Source organism: Oryctolagus cuniculus, chromosome 7 (genome assembly GCF_964237555.1).
Source record: "Oryctolagus cuniculus chromosome 7, mOryCun1.1, whole genome shotgun sequence".
Taxonomy (NCBI): Eukaryota; Metazoa; Chordata; class Mammalia; order Lagomorpha; family Leporidae; genus Oryctolagus; species Oryctolagus cuniculus.
This window is the reverse complement of record NC_091438.1, coordinates 21,587,133-21,600,469: the sequence shown is the minus strand read 5'-3', so window position 1 is coordinate 21,600,469 and position 13,337 is coordinate 21,587,133. Positions and strand designations below refer to the sequence as shown.

The 13,337-nt window shown below is 42.2% G+C and overlaps 1 protein-coding gene across 24 annotated transcripts in view; it reads right to left on the bottom strand.

Moving 5' to 3' along the window:
- Positions 1-13,337, bottom strand: part of KMT2C (lysine methyltransferase 2C) — a 422,602-nt gene that overhangs the window by 162,508 nt on the left and 246,757 nt on the right. For all 24 annotated transcript variants that reach the window (XM_070077275.1, XM_070077280.1, XM_070077282.1 and 21 more), the window contains one exon: positions 11,722-11,831. In XM_070077275.1, the coding sequence (XP_069933376.1) occupies positions 11,722-11,831 (110 nt within the window). The remainder of the gene's footprint in view (positions 1-11,721; positions 11,832-13,337) is intronic.

Sequence of the window (13,337 nt, the reverse complement as noted above, 5' to 3'; positions counted from 1 at the left end):
TGCAAATACATGGAAGTGGCTTGGTTCTAATTAAACTTTATTTCATAAGATTTTCTTATGCTATGGAATATTATTCTTTTAATTTTGTTTTCAATCATCTAAAATTGCAAAGCCCACTTTTAGTTCATGGGCCACATAATTAGGTGGAAAACTAGAATTGATCCAAACATGATAATTCGCTAACTCCTAGAACAGGCTTCAGGGTTCCAAATCAAAGTTTACAGCACCTAAATTCTCTTTTTGTCTTCCCAGCTCAGTAAGCTGTCAGAAATTCTTTTCAGCTTTTTAATCTCTCAGCTAGGTTTTTATGAACCAGAAATATTCCTCAAGAAGAAAAGAAAAGTGAATGTCAGGTTGACCTCTGCACAATCTTTCCCTCTGGGCTCTGACTCCTTGAAGTCCTTAAAACACTGCTAGTTTTCTAAGCCTTTAAGTATTTCTTTAAAAAATATTTTATATAGCTTTTCTAATTATTCCCAAGAAAAGTGCTAGTCTGATCCATATTTCTCTCCCATCAGTGGAGAAGGACGTAAGACTTGCACTACTGGCCGGCGCCGCGGCTCACTAGGCTAATCCTCCGCCTAGCGGCGCCGGCACAACCGGGTTCTAGTCCCGGTCGGGGCGCCGGATTCTGTCCCGGTTGCCCCTCTTCCAGGCCAGCTCTCTGCTGTGGCCAGGGAGTGCAGTGGAGGATGGCCCAGGTGCTTGGGCCCTGCACCCCATGGGAGACCAGGAAAAGCACCTGGTTCCTGGCTCCTGCCATCGGATCAGCGCGGTGCGCCGGCCGCAGCACGCCGGCCGCGGCAGCCATTGGAGGGTGAACCAACGGCAAAGGAAGACCTTTCTCTCTGTCTCTCTCTCTCTCTCACTTCCACTCTGCCTGTCAAAAAAAGACTTGCACTACCAAATATCAAGGCTTGGCATAAAGGTACAGTAACTATGACAGTATGATATTGTCACTAGAAAATATAAATATACAAATGAACTAAAACAGAGAACCTAGAAATAACTCAAATATATTGTGATTCTAATGAATGGGGAAAAATCATTTCAGTATTAAACAGTAAAACTAGTTCTGAACGTGAAAAAAATGAAACTAGGCCTCTATATCACAAAATACAGAAAAAATAATATCAAATACTTACTTCTTAGTATGTAACTTTAAAATGAAGTTTTGAAAAGTATTTTCAGGATTGGCACCATGGCTTACTTGGCTAACCCTCTGCCTGTGGCGCCAGCACCCCAACGTTCTAGTCACGGTTGGGGCACCAGATTCTGTCCCAGTTGCTCCTCTTCCAGTCCAGCTCTCTGCTGTGGCCCGGGAAGGCAGTGGAGAATGGCCCAAGTGCTTGGGTCCTGTACCCACATGGGAGACCAGGAGGAAGCACCTGGCTCCCGGCTTCGGATCGGCACAGCATGCCGGCCATGGCAGCCATTTGGGGGGTGAACCAATGGAAAAAGGAAGACCTTTCTCTCTCTCTCTCTCTCTCTCTAAACTCTGCCTGTCAATAAATAAATAAATAAATAAAACCAAAAGAAAAGTATTTTCAGGACACATTAGGAAATACTGAAAGTTTTTTGAAATTTTGGAGTAAATACAATGCCATGGTTGAAAATGTAGCAGTTTTTAAAGGGTATGCAATGAATAGTTACCTTGCATACAGCCACCCAAAATAAATTTCCTGGAGGCAAAGAAAAGAACCTCAAGTAACAATCAAAATATATTTTATGCATATAAGGTTACTAGAAAAAGTGTGTAGAAAAATAGAATTAAAAGATAATTTGAGGGGCCAGTGCAGTGGTGCAATGGGATAAAATACTGATCTGCTGTGCCAACATCCCATATGGGAACTGGTTCAAGTCCTGGCTGCTCCACTTCCTGCTAATGTGCCTGGGAAAGCAGTGGAGGATGGCCCAAGAGCTTGAGCCACCACACCCATGTGGGACACCCTGAAGAAGCTCCTGGCTTTGGCCTGGCCCAGCTGTGGTCATTGCGGCCATTTGGGGAACGAACCAGTGGATGGAAGGCTGACATCCCCCTCCCCGTCTCCTTCTCCCTCTCTAACTCTGCCTTTCAAAGAAATAAAATAAATCTTTTAAAAAAATGAAAAAAAAAAAAAAGATAATTCGAGGTGGATGTTTAGTCTAGCACATTAAGACACCTGTACCTCATATTATGGTGCCTTGGTTCAACACTTGGCTGTGCTCCTAACACCGAACTTCCTGCTAAGGCAGACCCTAAAAAGGTAGATGAAGAAATTGGGGCTGGCACTGTGGTGCAGTGGGTTAAAACTCTGCGTGTGGCACTAGCATCCCATATGGAAGTTGATTCTAGTCCCAGCTGCTCCTCTTCCGATCCAGCTCTCTGCTATAGCCTGGGAAAGCAGTAGAAGGTGGCCCAAGTGCTTGGGCCCTTGCAGCCTTCTGGGAGATGCGGAAGAGGCTCCTGGCTTCAGATCGGCGCAGTCATTAGGGCCATTTAGGAAGTGAACCAGCAGATGGAAGACCTCTCTCTAACTCTCACTGTCTGTTACTCTACCTTTCAAATAAATAAATAAAGTAAAATAAAGTAAAAAAGGGGTAGATGAAGTAATTGAAGTAACTGGGTTCCAGTCACCCACAAAGGAGACCTAGACTGGGTATCTGGTTCTCATCTCTGGCCCCTACTAGGGCTGTTGCAGCAGATAAGAGGTCGCTATGTGTGTCTGTCCTTCTGCCTCTCAAATAAATGATTTTAATTAAAAATAATTATGATTTTTTTTTGGGCAGCACCGTAGCACAGTGGGTTATGATACAAAAACTTTTGAAATAATTGACCATACTGCCTTTAAATCAATTAATGCAACCTATAGTACTATACTTACACTTCGTATAACTGAGCTGTGCCTATCCAAAGCCAGGAACCAGGAGATTCCTCCGTGTCTCCCACGCGGGTGCAGAGACCCAAGGATTTGAGCCATCTTGTACTGCTTTCCCAGGCCGTAGCAGAGAGCTGGATCGCAAGTGAAGCAGCCCATGTGGGATGCCGGCACTGCAGGCAGCAGCTTTACCCGCTGCACCCTGCAGCATAGGCCCCCTCCTGTACCTTTTACTGTGTGTGATACCTATCTGCTGCCCTTTATTCTCTGAACATTGACCAGAGTCAGTTTTCCAATTTCTTTTCTCCTCTTTGTTAACATTCCCCATTGGCTGGTTTTATGTGCATTCATTGATAGTAAGAAAACCCAGACATATATAGTCTAAAAGAGGCTACACAGGGTTTCTGGTTCAGCACAGCCAAAGCAAAACTCCTCAGTGTTACCACACACTCAGGCAAAAACATCTGGAACTCCTCCATATGATTCATACAGAATCAAACACTACTCTTTCTATCACTGTATTTCATCTTTACATTTACTCATACATTTATATTCATTGGCCTTTATTTAAAGAAGTAAGACTAAATCTGTCTGTCTTTGAGCAAATAGGAAATGCTACAATCAGATGTGTTAATGCTGCTCTTAACAAATTTTATTAATGGAATTCCTCAGTTTGGAAAGCAAAGCTAAGGAAACTTTCCATTCCTATTTCCTCAGTATTCTCCACCTTTTTCTCTCATTCACATATTTGACAGTTTTCAAAAACCCGCATACCCTCTGATTTCCAAAGTTTGTTCAAAGTTGACCCCACTGCCTAGAACCCATATGCTAATCTGCTGTAGCAGACACATCCTCTAAGCACCATATTAAATCTTTCCCATACCTAAATATTTTTAGGCAACCTTAGTTGACATGTTTCCAATAAAAGATTCTGTTAGACTACAAAACATCCACTAAACATCCATTTATCCTTCATCCTTCCAAAGAATTTTAAGAATTCTTTTTTTCAGATAACCACCCTCTTATATGGAGAATAAATCAGTAAGCACCACTCCCGGGCTTAGAGAAAAGCCATAACTGATCATGGTTGTTAAGGAATGCAACACTGGAGATAATTCTAGCTAATGAAATACTTGGAGAAATCTGTCCCAATCAGGAAAAGATTTACTACCTGGAAAGGATTTTTCTAAACTATAATAATAATTAGAGTTACAATTTGAGTTCTGAATGTTATCATGAGAGTATGAATTTACAAGTTTAAACTCCTGCCTGCCATCTTTTTGACCAGAGAAGAAACTGGACTGAAGAGATCAATATGTATGGATGCACAGAGAAAAATGGTAAGGATCTAACAATGTGGTATCAAGAAGCTACTGAACTTGGGCCGGCGCCGTGGCTCATTAGGCTAATCCTCCGCCTTGCGGCGCCGGCACAACCGGGTTCTAGTCCTGGTCGGGGCACCGGATTCTGTCCCGGTTGCCCCTCTTCCAGGCCAGCTCTCTGCTGTGGCCAGGGAGTACAGTGGAGGATGGCCCAAGTCCTTGGGCCCTGCACCCGCATGGGAGACCAGGAGAAGCACCTGGCTCCTGCCATTGGATCAGCATGGTGCGCCGGCCGCGGCGGCCACTGGAGGGTGAACCAACGGCAAAAGGAAGACATTTCTCTCTGTCTCTCTCTCTCACTGTCCACTCTGCCTGTAAAAAAAAAAAAAAAAAAAAAAAAAAAAAAAAAAAAAGAGAGAGAGAGAGAGAGAGAGAAAGAAGCTACTGAACTTAACTCCTGGTTTTCTACTGTGAAATAAACTTCATAGTTCAGTGGGTCTACTTACGTAATACTTCTAATTCTGGCCAAGATGGAGTGACAGAGACCAGATTTAACCTCATCTCTGAAACAGCCAATATGACAAACACAGGAAAAATGGTTTTCAAAAAGGTGAACATCAGAGGAAAAAGGACAGTGTCTCCTGAACAAAGAGAAATGTCCCAGCACAGGGCCTGGAGAGCCTTTCCAAGCGGAAACTGAGGCAAATCACAGCTGATTGCAAAACTGGAGAAACAGAGCTGAGAGCCAGGAGATTCACAAGGCAGTCAGAGGGGATGGCCAGAGTACGGTGAGTGCAGAGCTGCACTGGGAAAAGCTCTGTGGATCTAGACAAACTCTCACACTTTCCACAGTGCTACTCAGCAACTGCATGCAAGGAAGCTACCCAGAGCCTGGCAATCAAGACACCAACCAAACTGGAAAACTCAAACTTTAGGAGACATTCAACAGAGTCCTCAGGAAGGTTTTGCCTCAGTGGCGAGGAATAATTACTCCTACATTAAGCACAGCTTCATATATGGCTAACAAGTAATAAAATCAAAATCCAAAAGAAAGAAACTGGTTAACAACTGAAATACACAACCCAAAACAAAGCACAAAAACTTACACAAAAAGAGTATTCAGCCCTCCACAAGTAAAAAATACAATGTTCAGCATCCAAATAAAGATTATCAAGCATCAAAAGAAATGGGAATCACAACACAGAGAAACATCTATCAATCAGAACTGACACAAAAGTTAAAATTACCAGACAAGAACATTAAAACTGTTTGTGTATCTCATTATTCAAAAAGAAGAAATATGGAAGATAAAAAGATCCAAATCAAACTTTTGAAAAACATCTGTTGTGGAGGAACAGGTTCAGCTGCTAACATCCCACATCACAGCACCCACCAGTTAGGAGTTCCACTTTGGATCCAGCTCTCTATTAATGTGCCTAAGAAGGCAGTGGAAGATGGTTCAAGTTCTTGGGCCCCTGCATCCATGATGGAGACCACATGGAGTCCCTGTAGTCATTTGGGGAGTGAACCAATGGATGGGAAGATTATTTTTATCTCTTTTTTTCTCTTTCTCTTCCATCGCACAATCACTTTACTGTACAAATAAATAATCTTAAAAGAAAAGAAACACATCTGAGATGAAAACTACATTGGATGTGATTAACGACCATGCTTGGGAGACCAGTGGCAAATGGGCCAAGCACTTGGACCCCTGCCACCCACAAGGGAGACCCTGATGGAGTCTAACTCTATTTGTCAAATAAAAAGAAATAACCACCAAAACTTTTCTAACCATAAAAAGAACTATAACATCACAGATCCAAGGAATTCAACAAACCCCAAACCTAAGAAACATGAAGGAAATTACGCCAGAGCATAAGTCAGATAATGAAATGTCATGCACAGAGGAACAAAGAATACAATGGTAACAGATTTCTCCTCAGAAGTCACTAAAGGGAGAAGACTGTGGCATGTATATAAACTGTTGAGGGGGAAATGTCAACTATCCTATCAAAATACATCAAAAATACCTTTCACAACAGAAGGTTAGGGGCTGGCATTGTAGTGTAGCAGGTAAAGCTGCCACCTGCAATGCTGTAATCCCATTTGGTGCCAGTTATGTCCAGGCTGCTCTACTTTCAGTCCAGCTCCCTGCTAATGGTTTGGGAAAAGTAGTAGAAGAAGGTCCAAGAACTTAAGACCTTACTACCCAAATGGGAAACCTGAAAGAAGCTCCTGACCCCTGGCTTGTCTGTCCTGGCACAGGCCATTGCAGCCATCTGGGGAGTGAACCAGCAGATAGAAGATCTCCCTGTCTCTCCATCCCTCCTTCTCTCCAACTTTGACTTTCCAATAAAGTCTCAAGTGACTGGTTCCCGCTACCTACACAGGAGAGGCTGGATTGACTTCCTGGTTTAGGACTTTGTAAAGAGGAACACAGTGTCAATTTGGGGCGTGACCCAGCAAATGGCAGTGTTCTCTCTGTATGTGTGTCTTTCAAATAAATAATTTTTAAAACAGCAATATCTATTATCAAGTTCATGACATATGTAAAAGCCAAACAAATGCATAATAGCAGTAGCACAAAGTTCAAGAGGGGAGAAAAGGAAATATGCTTTTATTGCAGCTGAAACTATACAATACTGCTTGAAGATAGGATCTATATAATCTAGTATAAAGCAACAACTAAAACAAGAGTGAAAGGATGAAAATTTTCTGCATGAAACCAAATATATTTTCATTTCATTTTCCACAAACTTTCTGAAGTACTCTTGTATTGATTCTACTCCAACACTACAAATCTCATTTAGCCGTTCTATTCTTCAACACTGAGAAATCCAGCAGTCAGCATCTGCAAAATACCTACTTAATTGTTCACTTACTGTAAAAAGCAGCTTCAGAGGCCAGTGTTGAGGTATAGTGGGTTAAGCTGCCACCTGCAACAACTGGTATCCCATATGGATGCTGGTTCAAGTCTCAGCTGCTCCAATTTTAATCAGCTCACGCTAATGTGCCTGGGAAAGCAGTGCAGGATAGCCCAAATGCTTGGATACCTGCAACCACTTGGGAAACATGGAAGAAGCTCCTTGCTTCAGCCTGGTCCAGCCTTGGCCTTTATGGCCATTTGGGGATAGAAAATGGCTTGCTGTTTATCGCTGTTTCCCCTCCGTCCCTCTTTCCTTCCCTCCCTCCGCAACTCTGCCTTCCAAATAAATAAAATAAATCTTAAAAAAATGTAGCTTCAGACTCCTCAAACATACTCCTACAATAAATATATTTACTAAAAGATTACATGATGCTTGTATAGTTCATTTTCTCTTTAGGATAATGTTATCTAATCAAGATACTGTTTTCTACAACTTAGGTTATCATTTTCTATCCCCCTTTGGTATGAATTTTGCCATTCATTTTTGGGTTGCCCCACATCCTGGTTAGTGATGACTGCTTTTCTGTAGCATATGTGAAATATTTCTGTATTACTTGTACCATGCAATAAAATAAGGCTATGCAAACCATCACTAAAATTTCATTCACACTATATGGATCTTACTCCCTTCTTTCCATCTGTTTCCCACCACCTCCCCATAGTCTCCATTCTCTTTCACTTTTGGTTTCTCCTTCCTGTGTATATATTCAAAAAATGAGCATACATATGTTTCTTATATGTCACTCTTAATTACATAAAAGGTAGCACATAATAAATACTCTTGTATTTTTTGTTCACTTAAAAAAATATAATGGAAACCAATAAAATTAGTTCAGAGAGATTATCTTTCACTTTTATTTCTTGAGAGGCAGAGGAAGAGAGAGAAGGTAAACGTGAAGCCACCTCCCCAGTTTACTAGCTCACTCCTCAAATGGTCACAATGGCTGGGACTGAACTAGCCAAAGCCAGTAGCCTGAATTTTAGTATAGGTCTCCCAAATGGGTAGCAGGAACTCAATTAATTGGGTCATTACCACTGCCTCCTAGGGTCTGCACTGTCAGGAAGCTGGAGTCAGATTGCTGCAGCCAGTATCAAACCCAGGCACTTGAGGCTGGCGCTGTGACATACCTGTTTGAGCCATCACCTGCAGGTCCAGCTTCCCACATGGTTGGCGGTTCAAGTCCCAAATGCCCCACTTTCAATACAGCTCCCTGCTAATGTGCCTGGAAAACCAGCTTGGGCCACTACAATCATGTGGATCGAGAAGCTCCTGGCTCCTGGCTTCAACCTGACCCAGCCCCAGTTGTTGCAGCCACTTGGGGAGTGAACCAGCAGTTGGTATACACTCACTCTCTCTCTCTCTCTCTCTCTCTCCCCCCTCCCTCTCCCTCTCCCTCTCGCTGTAACTCTGCTTTTCAAAATAAATAAATCTTAAAAAAAACAGAAAAGTAACAACAACAACAAAAAAGGCACTCTGATATGGGCTATGGTTACACTAAATGCCCACGTCAACACCACTTCACTGGTCTTACAACTATACAATACTCCATTTTGTGATGTAGCATAGTTTATTCAATTACACATTTTTGTATTGTTGGAGGCATATTCAGAATGGTTTCTAAAAGAATCAAAATATAAATGTAATTATAATTTATTAGGTATCACTAAATTTCCCTCCAGGAGCAAAATACGAGAATACCTGTTATTACATGTTCAACATTTTGATAGTGAGACAAATCTTCCTTTCTTAGGGGTAAAGCTGTAACTAACTGCTCCATGCTGTGCCTATCTAATAAAGAAGGAACACAACAAGACAAAAACCAGAGGAATCACAAATAAAGGATTTGCACCCATGTAAATTCTGAATGACTGAATCTACAGGAGAGGTAAAGGTTTGGCAATGCTGCCACTGGTTCCCTTCTAAACTTCTACCTGCTCCAAATATTCCATCCAATTTCAAGACATTTAGGGCCACTTAATACTAATGCCTAGAGAAAGTCAAAAGAAATGTAGGTCTCTCAAGACCCTGAGATCCTTCTGCCACTGAGCTCTAAATATCACTACATAAAAGGGATGGCTCTTAATGATCTATCACAGTCTTTTTACTTTTTGAAGATTTATTTTTTTTTTTATTTTGGAAGAGTTACAGAGAGAGAAGGGGAGAGAGAGAGATTGATTTTCCATTTGCTGGTTAACTCCATATATGGTCCCAACAGCCAGTGCTAGGCCAGGCAGAAGCCAAGAGCTTCTTCCAGGTCTCCCATATGGGTCACAAGGGCCCAAACACTTAGGACATCTTCCCCTGCTTTTCCCAGGCCATTAGCAGGGAGCAGGATTGGAAGTGGAGCAGCTGGGACTTGAACCAGCAACCATATGGGATGCTAGTGTCCCAGGTGGTGGATTTACTCATTATGCCACAATACCAGTCTCATGATCTATCACAGTCTTACTTTGATAATCTAAGTATGTATAAACTATGATGCATTATATTGCTCAAAATTTGATAACATGCCCATAAATTTAATGTCAAATTCCCCAAACATGCAGTCTGACTTTATTCTTGTAAATCATATCATTTTGATAATCTGAGTAAATTTTCATAACTTGAATCTTACTGAAGGCCATTAGTTTCTATATTCAAAAAGGAAGGTCTTTGAAAGAGCTGTCCCACTTCTCCCAAATATGCCCATCAAAAACCAAAGGAAAGCTGTAAAAAGCACAGAAATACAACTTCACAAGAGTTGGTTTCTTTATAGATGGAAGTAACTGCTGTCTTTTTGTAATGGTTTCAGATTTAAATGAAAATTATAATGAAAAGTCTTAAAAAATGCCAAGCTGTGTGCACATTACTTGATACCAAAAAGAGTAGCTGAATTGCAAACTGGACTAAAAAGAAGTATTTAAATCAATGATTAATTTATCAAAATGTGAACTAAAGATGAGTCAAATCTTGGGTATCTTATTTTAAACCATTATTAAACAGTTTCATCTTGGGGCCAGCGTTGTGCGTTAAGCCACCGCCTGTAGCTCCAGCAGCTCCACTTCCAATCCAATGTCTGCTAATGTGCCTGGGAAAGCAGCAGAAAATGGCCCAACTCCTTGGGCCCCTGCACCCACATAAGAGATCCAGAAGAAGCTCCTGGCTCCTGGCTTCAGCCTGGCCCAGCCCCAGTCATTGCAGCTATCTGGGAAGTGAACCAGCTGATGGAAGATCTCTCTGTCTCTTCCTCTGTCTCTCTGTACCGCTGCCATCCCAGCAAATAAAATACTGTCTTAATGGATAAGTAATCGTGGATATATAAGCATAGTATTACCCATTTGTAAAAATTTAAATTTCTGATTTAAGTGTAAAATGTTTAGTTTAAAGATTAAGGGGCCAAGCCGGCGCCGTGGCTCAATAGGCTAATCCTCCACCTTGCGGCACCGGCACACCGGGTTCTAGTCCCGGTTGGGGCGCCGGATTCTGTCCCGGCTGCCCCTCTTCCAGGCCAGCTCTCTGCTATGGCCAGGGAGTGCAGTGGAGGATGGCCCAGGTGCTTGGGCCCTGCACCCCATGGGAGACCAGGAAAAGCACCTGGCTCCTGGCTCCTGCCATCGGATCAGCGCGGTGCGCCGGCTGCAGCGGCGGCCATTGGAGGGTGAACCAACGGCAAAAGGAAGACCTTTCTCTCTGTCTCTCTCTCTCACTGTCCACTCTGCCTGTAAAAAAAAAAAAAAAAAAAAAAAAAAAAAGATTAAGGGGCCAGCACTGTGGCATAATGGGAAAATTCGCCACCTGCAGTGCCAGCATCTCATATGGGCACTGGTTTGAGTCTTGGCTGCTCCACTTCCAATCTAGCTCTCTGCTATGGCCTGGGAAAGCAGTAGAGGATGGCCCAAGTCCTTGGGCCCCTGCACCCACATGGGAGACCCGAAAGAAACTCTTCTGGCTTCAGACTGGCTTAGCTCCAGTTGTTGTAGCCTTTTGAGGAGTGAATCAGCAGATGCAGAACTCTCTCTTCTCTTTCTCTCTCTCTCTCTCTCTCTACCTCTGTCTCTCTGGAACTCTGCCTTTCAAATAAATATTTTTTTAAAAAAAGTAAAGACTAAAGGGCCTGGAGTTGTGGCACGAGTTAAACTGCTGCCTAAGATGCATTCTATATGAGAAATGGTTCAAGTTCTGGCTGCTCCACTTCCAATCCAGCTCCCTGCTAATGCACCTGGGAACTGTAGCAGACTATGACCCAAATCCTTGGACCCCTGCAACCACATGGGAGACCTAGATGTAGTTAAAGACTCCTGGCTTCAGCCAGGCCCAGTCCCAGCTCTTGTGAACATTTGTGGAGTGACCTAGCACACAGATGGCATCTCTGTGTCTCTATATGACTCTCCATCTTCTCTCTACGTCTGCCTTTCAAATAAATAAATAAGTTCTTAATAAAAAAGAAAAGATTAAACTTATTGAGTAGCTTAACATTTTATATTCTAATGGTTTGCACAAATTATTCCTGATGTAAATAATTTCCTATTTGAGGGGTTTTACTTCACTAATTATTTGATTTATTGCAACTAAATCTTTGATAATGAAAGTAAATGTTACAAAACTGTTGTTTAAATATTTGTTTATTCTACTCACTTCTGTGCTCCCTGAGACAACAGCTTTGTCCACATTCACTAATAATGCTTCCTCCATCTGGCATACTCCCAGTGACCACTCCACACAACGGTGATGAGCCCAGCAAGTGCCTAAAATGGAAAACATTAGAGAGAGCAAACCAATAAACATTAAAGGCCTTAACCATGAGGCAGGCATTTGTACTATCATTAAGACACTGCTTGAGACAGCTGCATTCCATATCAGATTCCTGGGTTCAAGTCTTGGTTCCACTTCTGACTCCAGTTTCCTGGTCATGTGTACCCTGGGAGACAGCAGGTGATATCCCAAGTAGTTGGGTCCCAATCACTCACAGGGAACACCCAGATTGAATTCTGGGCTCCTGGCTTTAGCCTGGCATAACCCTGATTGTTGCAGACAGTTAGAGAGAGAACAATGGATGGGAGATTCTCTCTGCCTGCCTATATCTGCCTTTCAGACACATAAATATATGTATATTTAAATTAATCAAATGTGGGCAGGCCTTGTAGCACAGCAGGTTAAACCACACTTGAGACAGCTGTATCCCATATTGCAGCACCAGCTCAAGTCCAAGCAACTAAGCACTTCCACTCCAGCTTCCTGCTAATATGCCTGGAAGGTAGCAAATGATGGACAAAGTACTTGTGTTCTTTTTAAAAAATATATTTATTTATTTATTTGAAAGTCAGAGTTAGAGAGAGAGAGAGATCTTCTATCTGTTGGTTCACTGTGCAAATGACCATCAATGACCAGGGCTGAGCCAGGTTGAAGCAAGAAGCCAGGAGCTTCTTCCAGGTCTCCCTTGTGGATCCAGGGGCCCAAGAACTTCGGTAATCCTCTGCCCCCCAGGTGCACTGGCAGTAGCCAGGACCCAAACCAGTGCCCGTATGGGATGCTAGCACTGCAATAGCAGCTTAACCCACGGCGCCACAGTGCCGGCCGCAGTATTTACGTTCTTGTCTCCCATGTGGAAACCTGGATGGAATTTTTGGGTCACAGCTTTGGCCTGACCCAGCTCTGGCTGTTCTGTGCAATCAAGGATTGAACCAATATATGGAAGATTTCTCTGTGTCTCTACCTCTCTGTCAAGTTTCTTTCAAATAAATAAATAAATAATACTTTTAAGAAGTATTAACTAAATAAAGACATAAAAATTTCAAGCTGAACTCCAACTTGTGAAATACACAATGATATTCCCACTAAAGCAGATCTTCACAAACTGTGGTCCAGTCCATTACCTGACACCGATATCAATCTGGGATTCAAAGTGCAGAATCTCAGATCACAACTGAAACATATTAAAACAGAATTTCTTCCAGGCAGACCAGAAATCTCTTTTAACAAGCCTTCCAGGTAATTCAGACACACATGAAATTTTGAGTCACTAACTTAGTGATTACTTCTTCCAATAAAATCATTTTAGTTTTATTTAAATAATACTTGAAGATATTTTATCTTTATAATAAAGATGAAAAGACACTACCACTCTGCCAGCCCCATCTCACAGTAATTGCACACATCACTCATCAATTCTAGCCCAAGCTTTAAATTCTCCATCACATAGCAGATTAACCACTATCAGTCAATCTGTAGTTCAATTGTAGAATGAGGTTTAC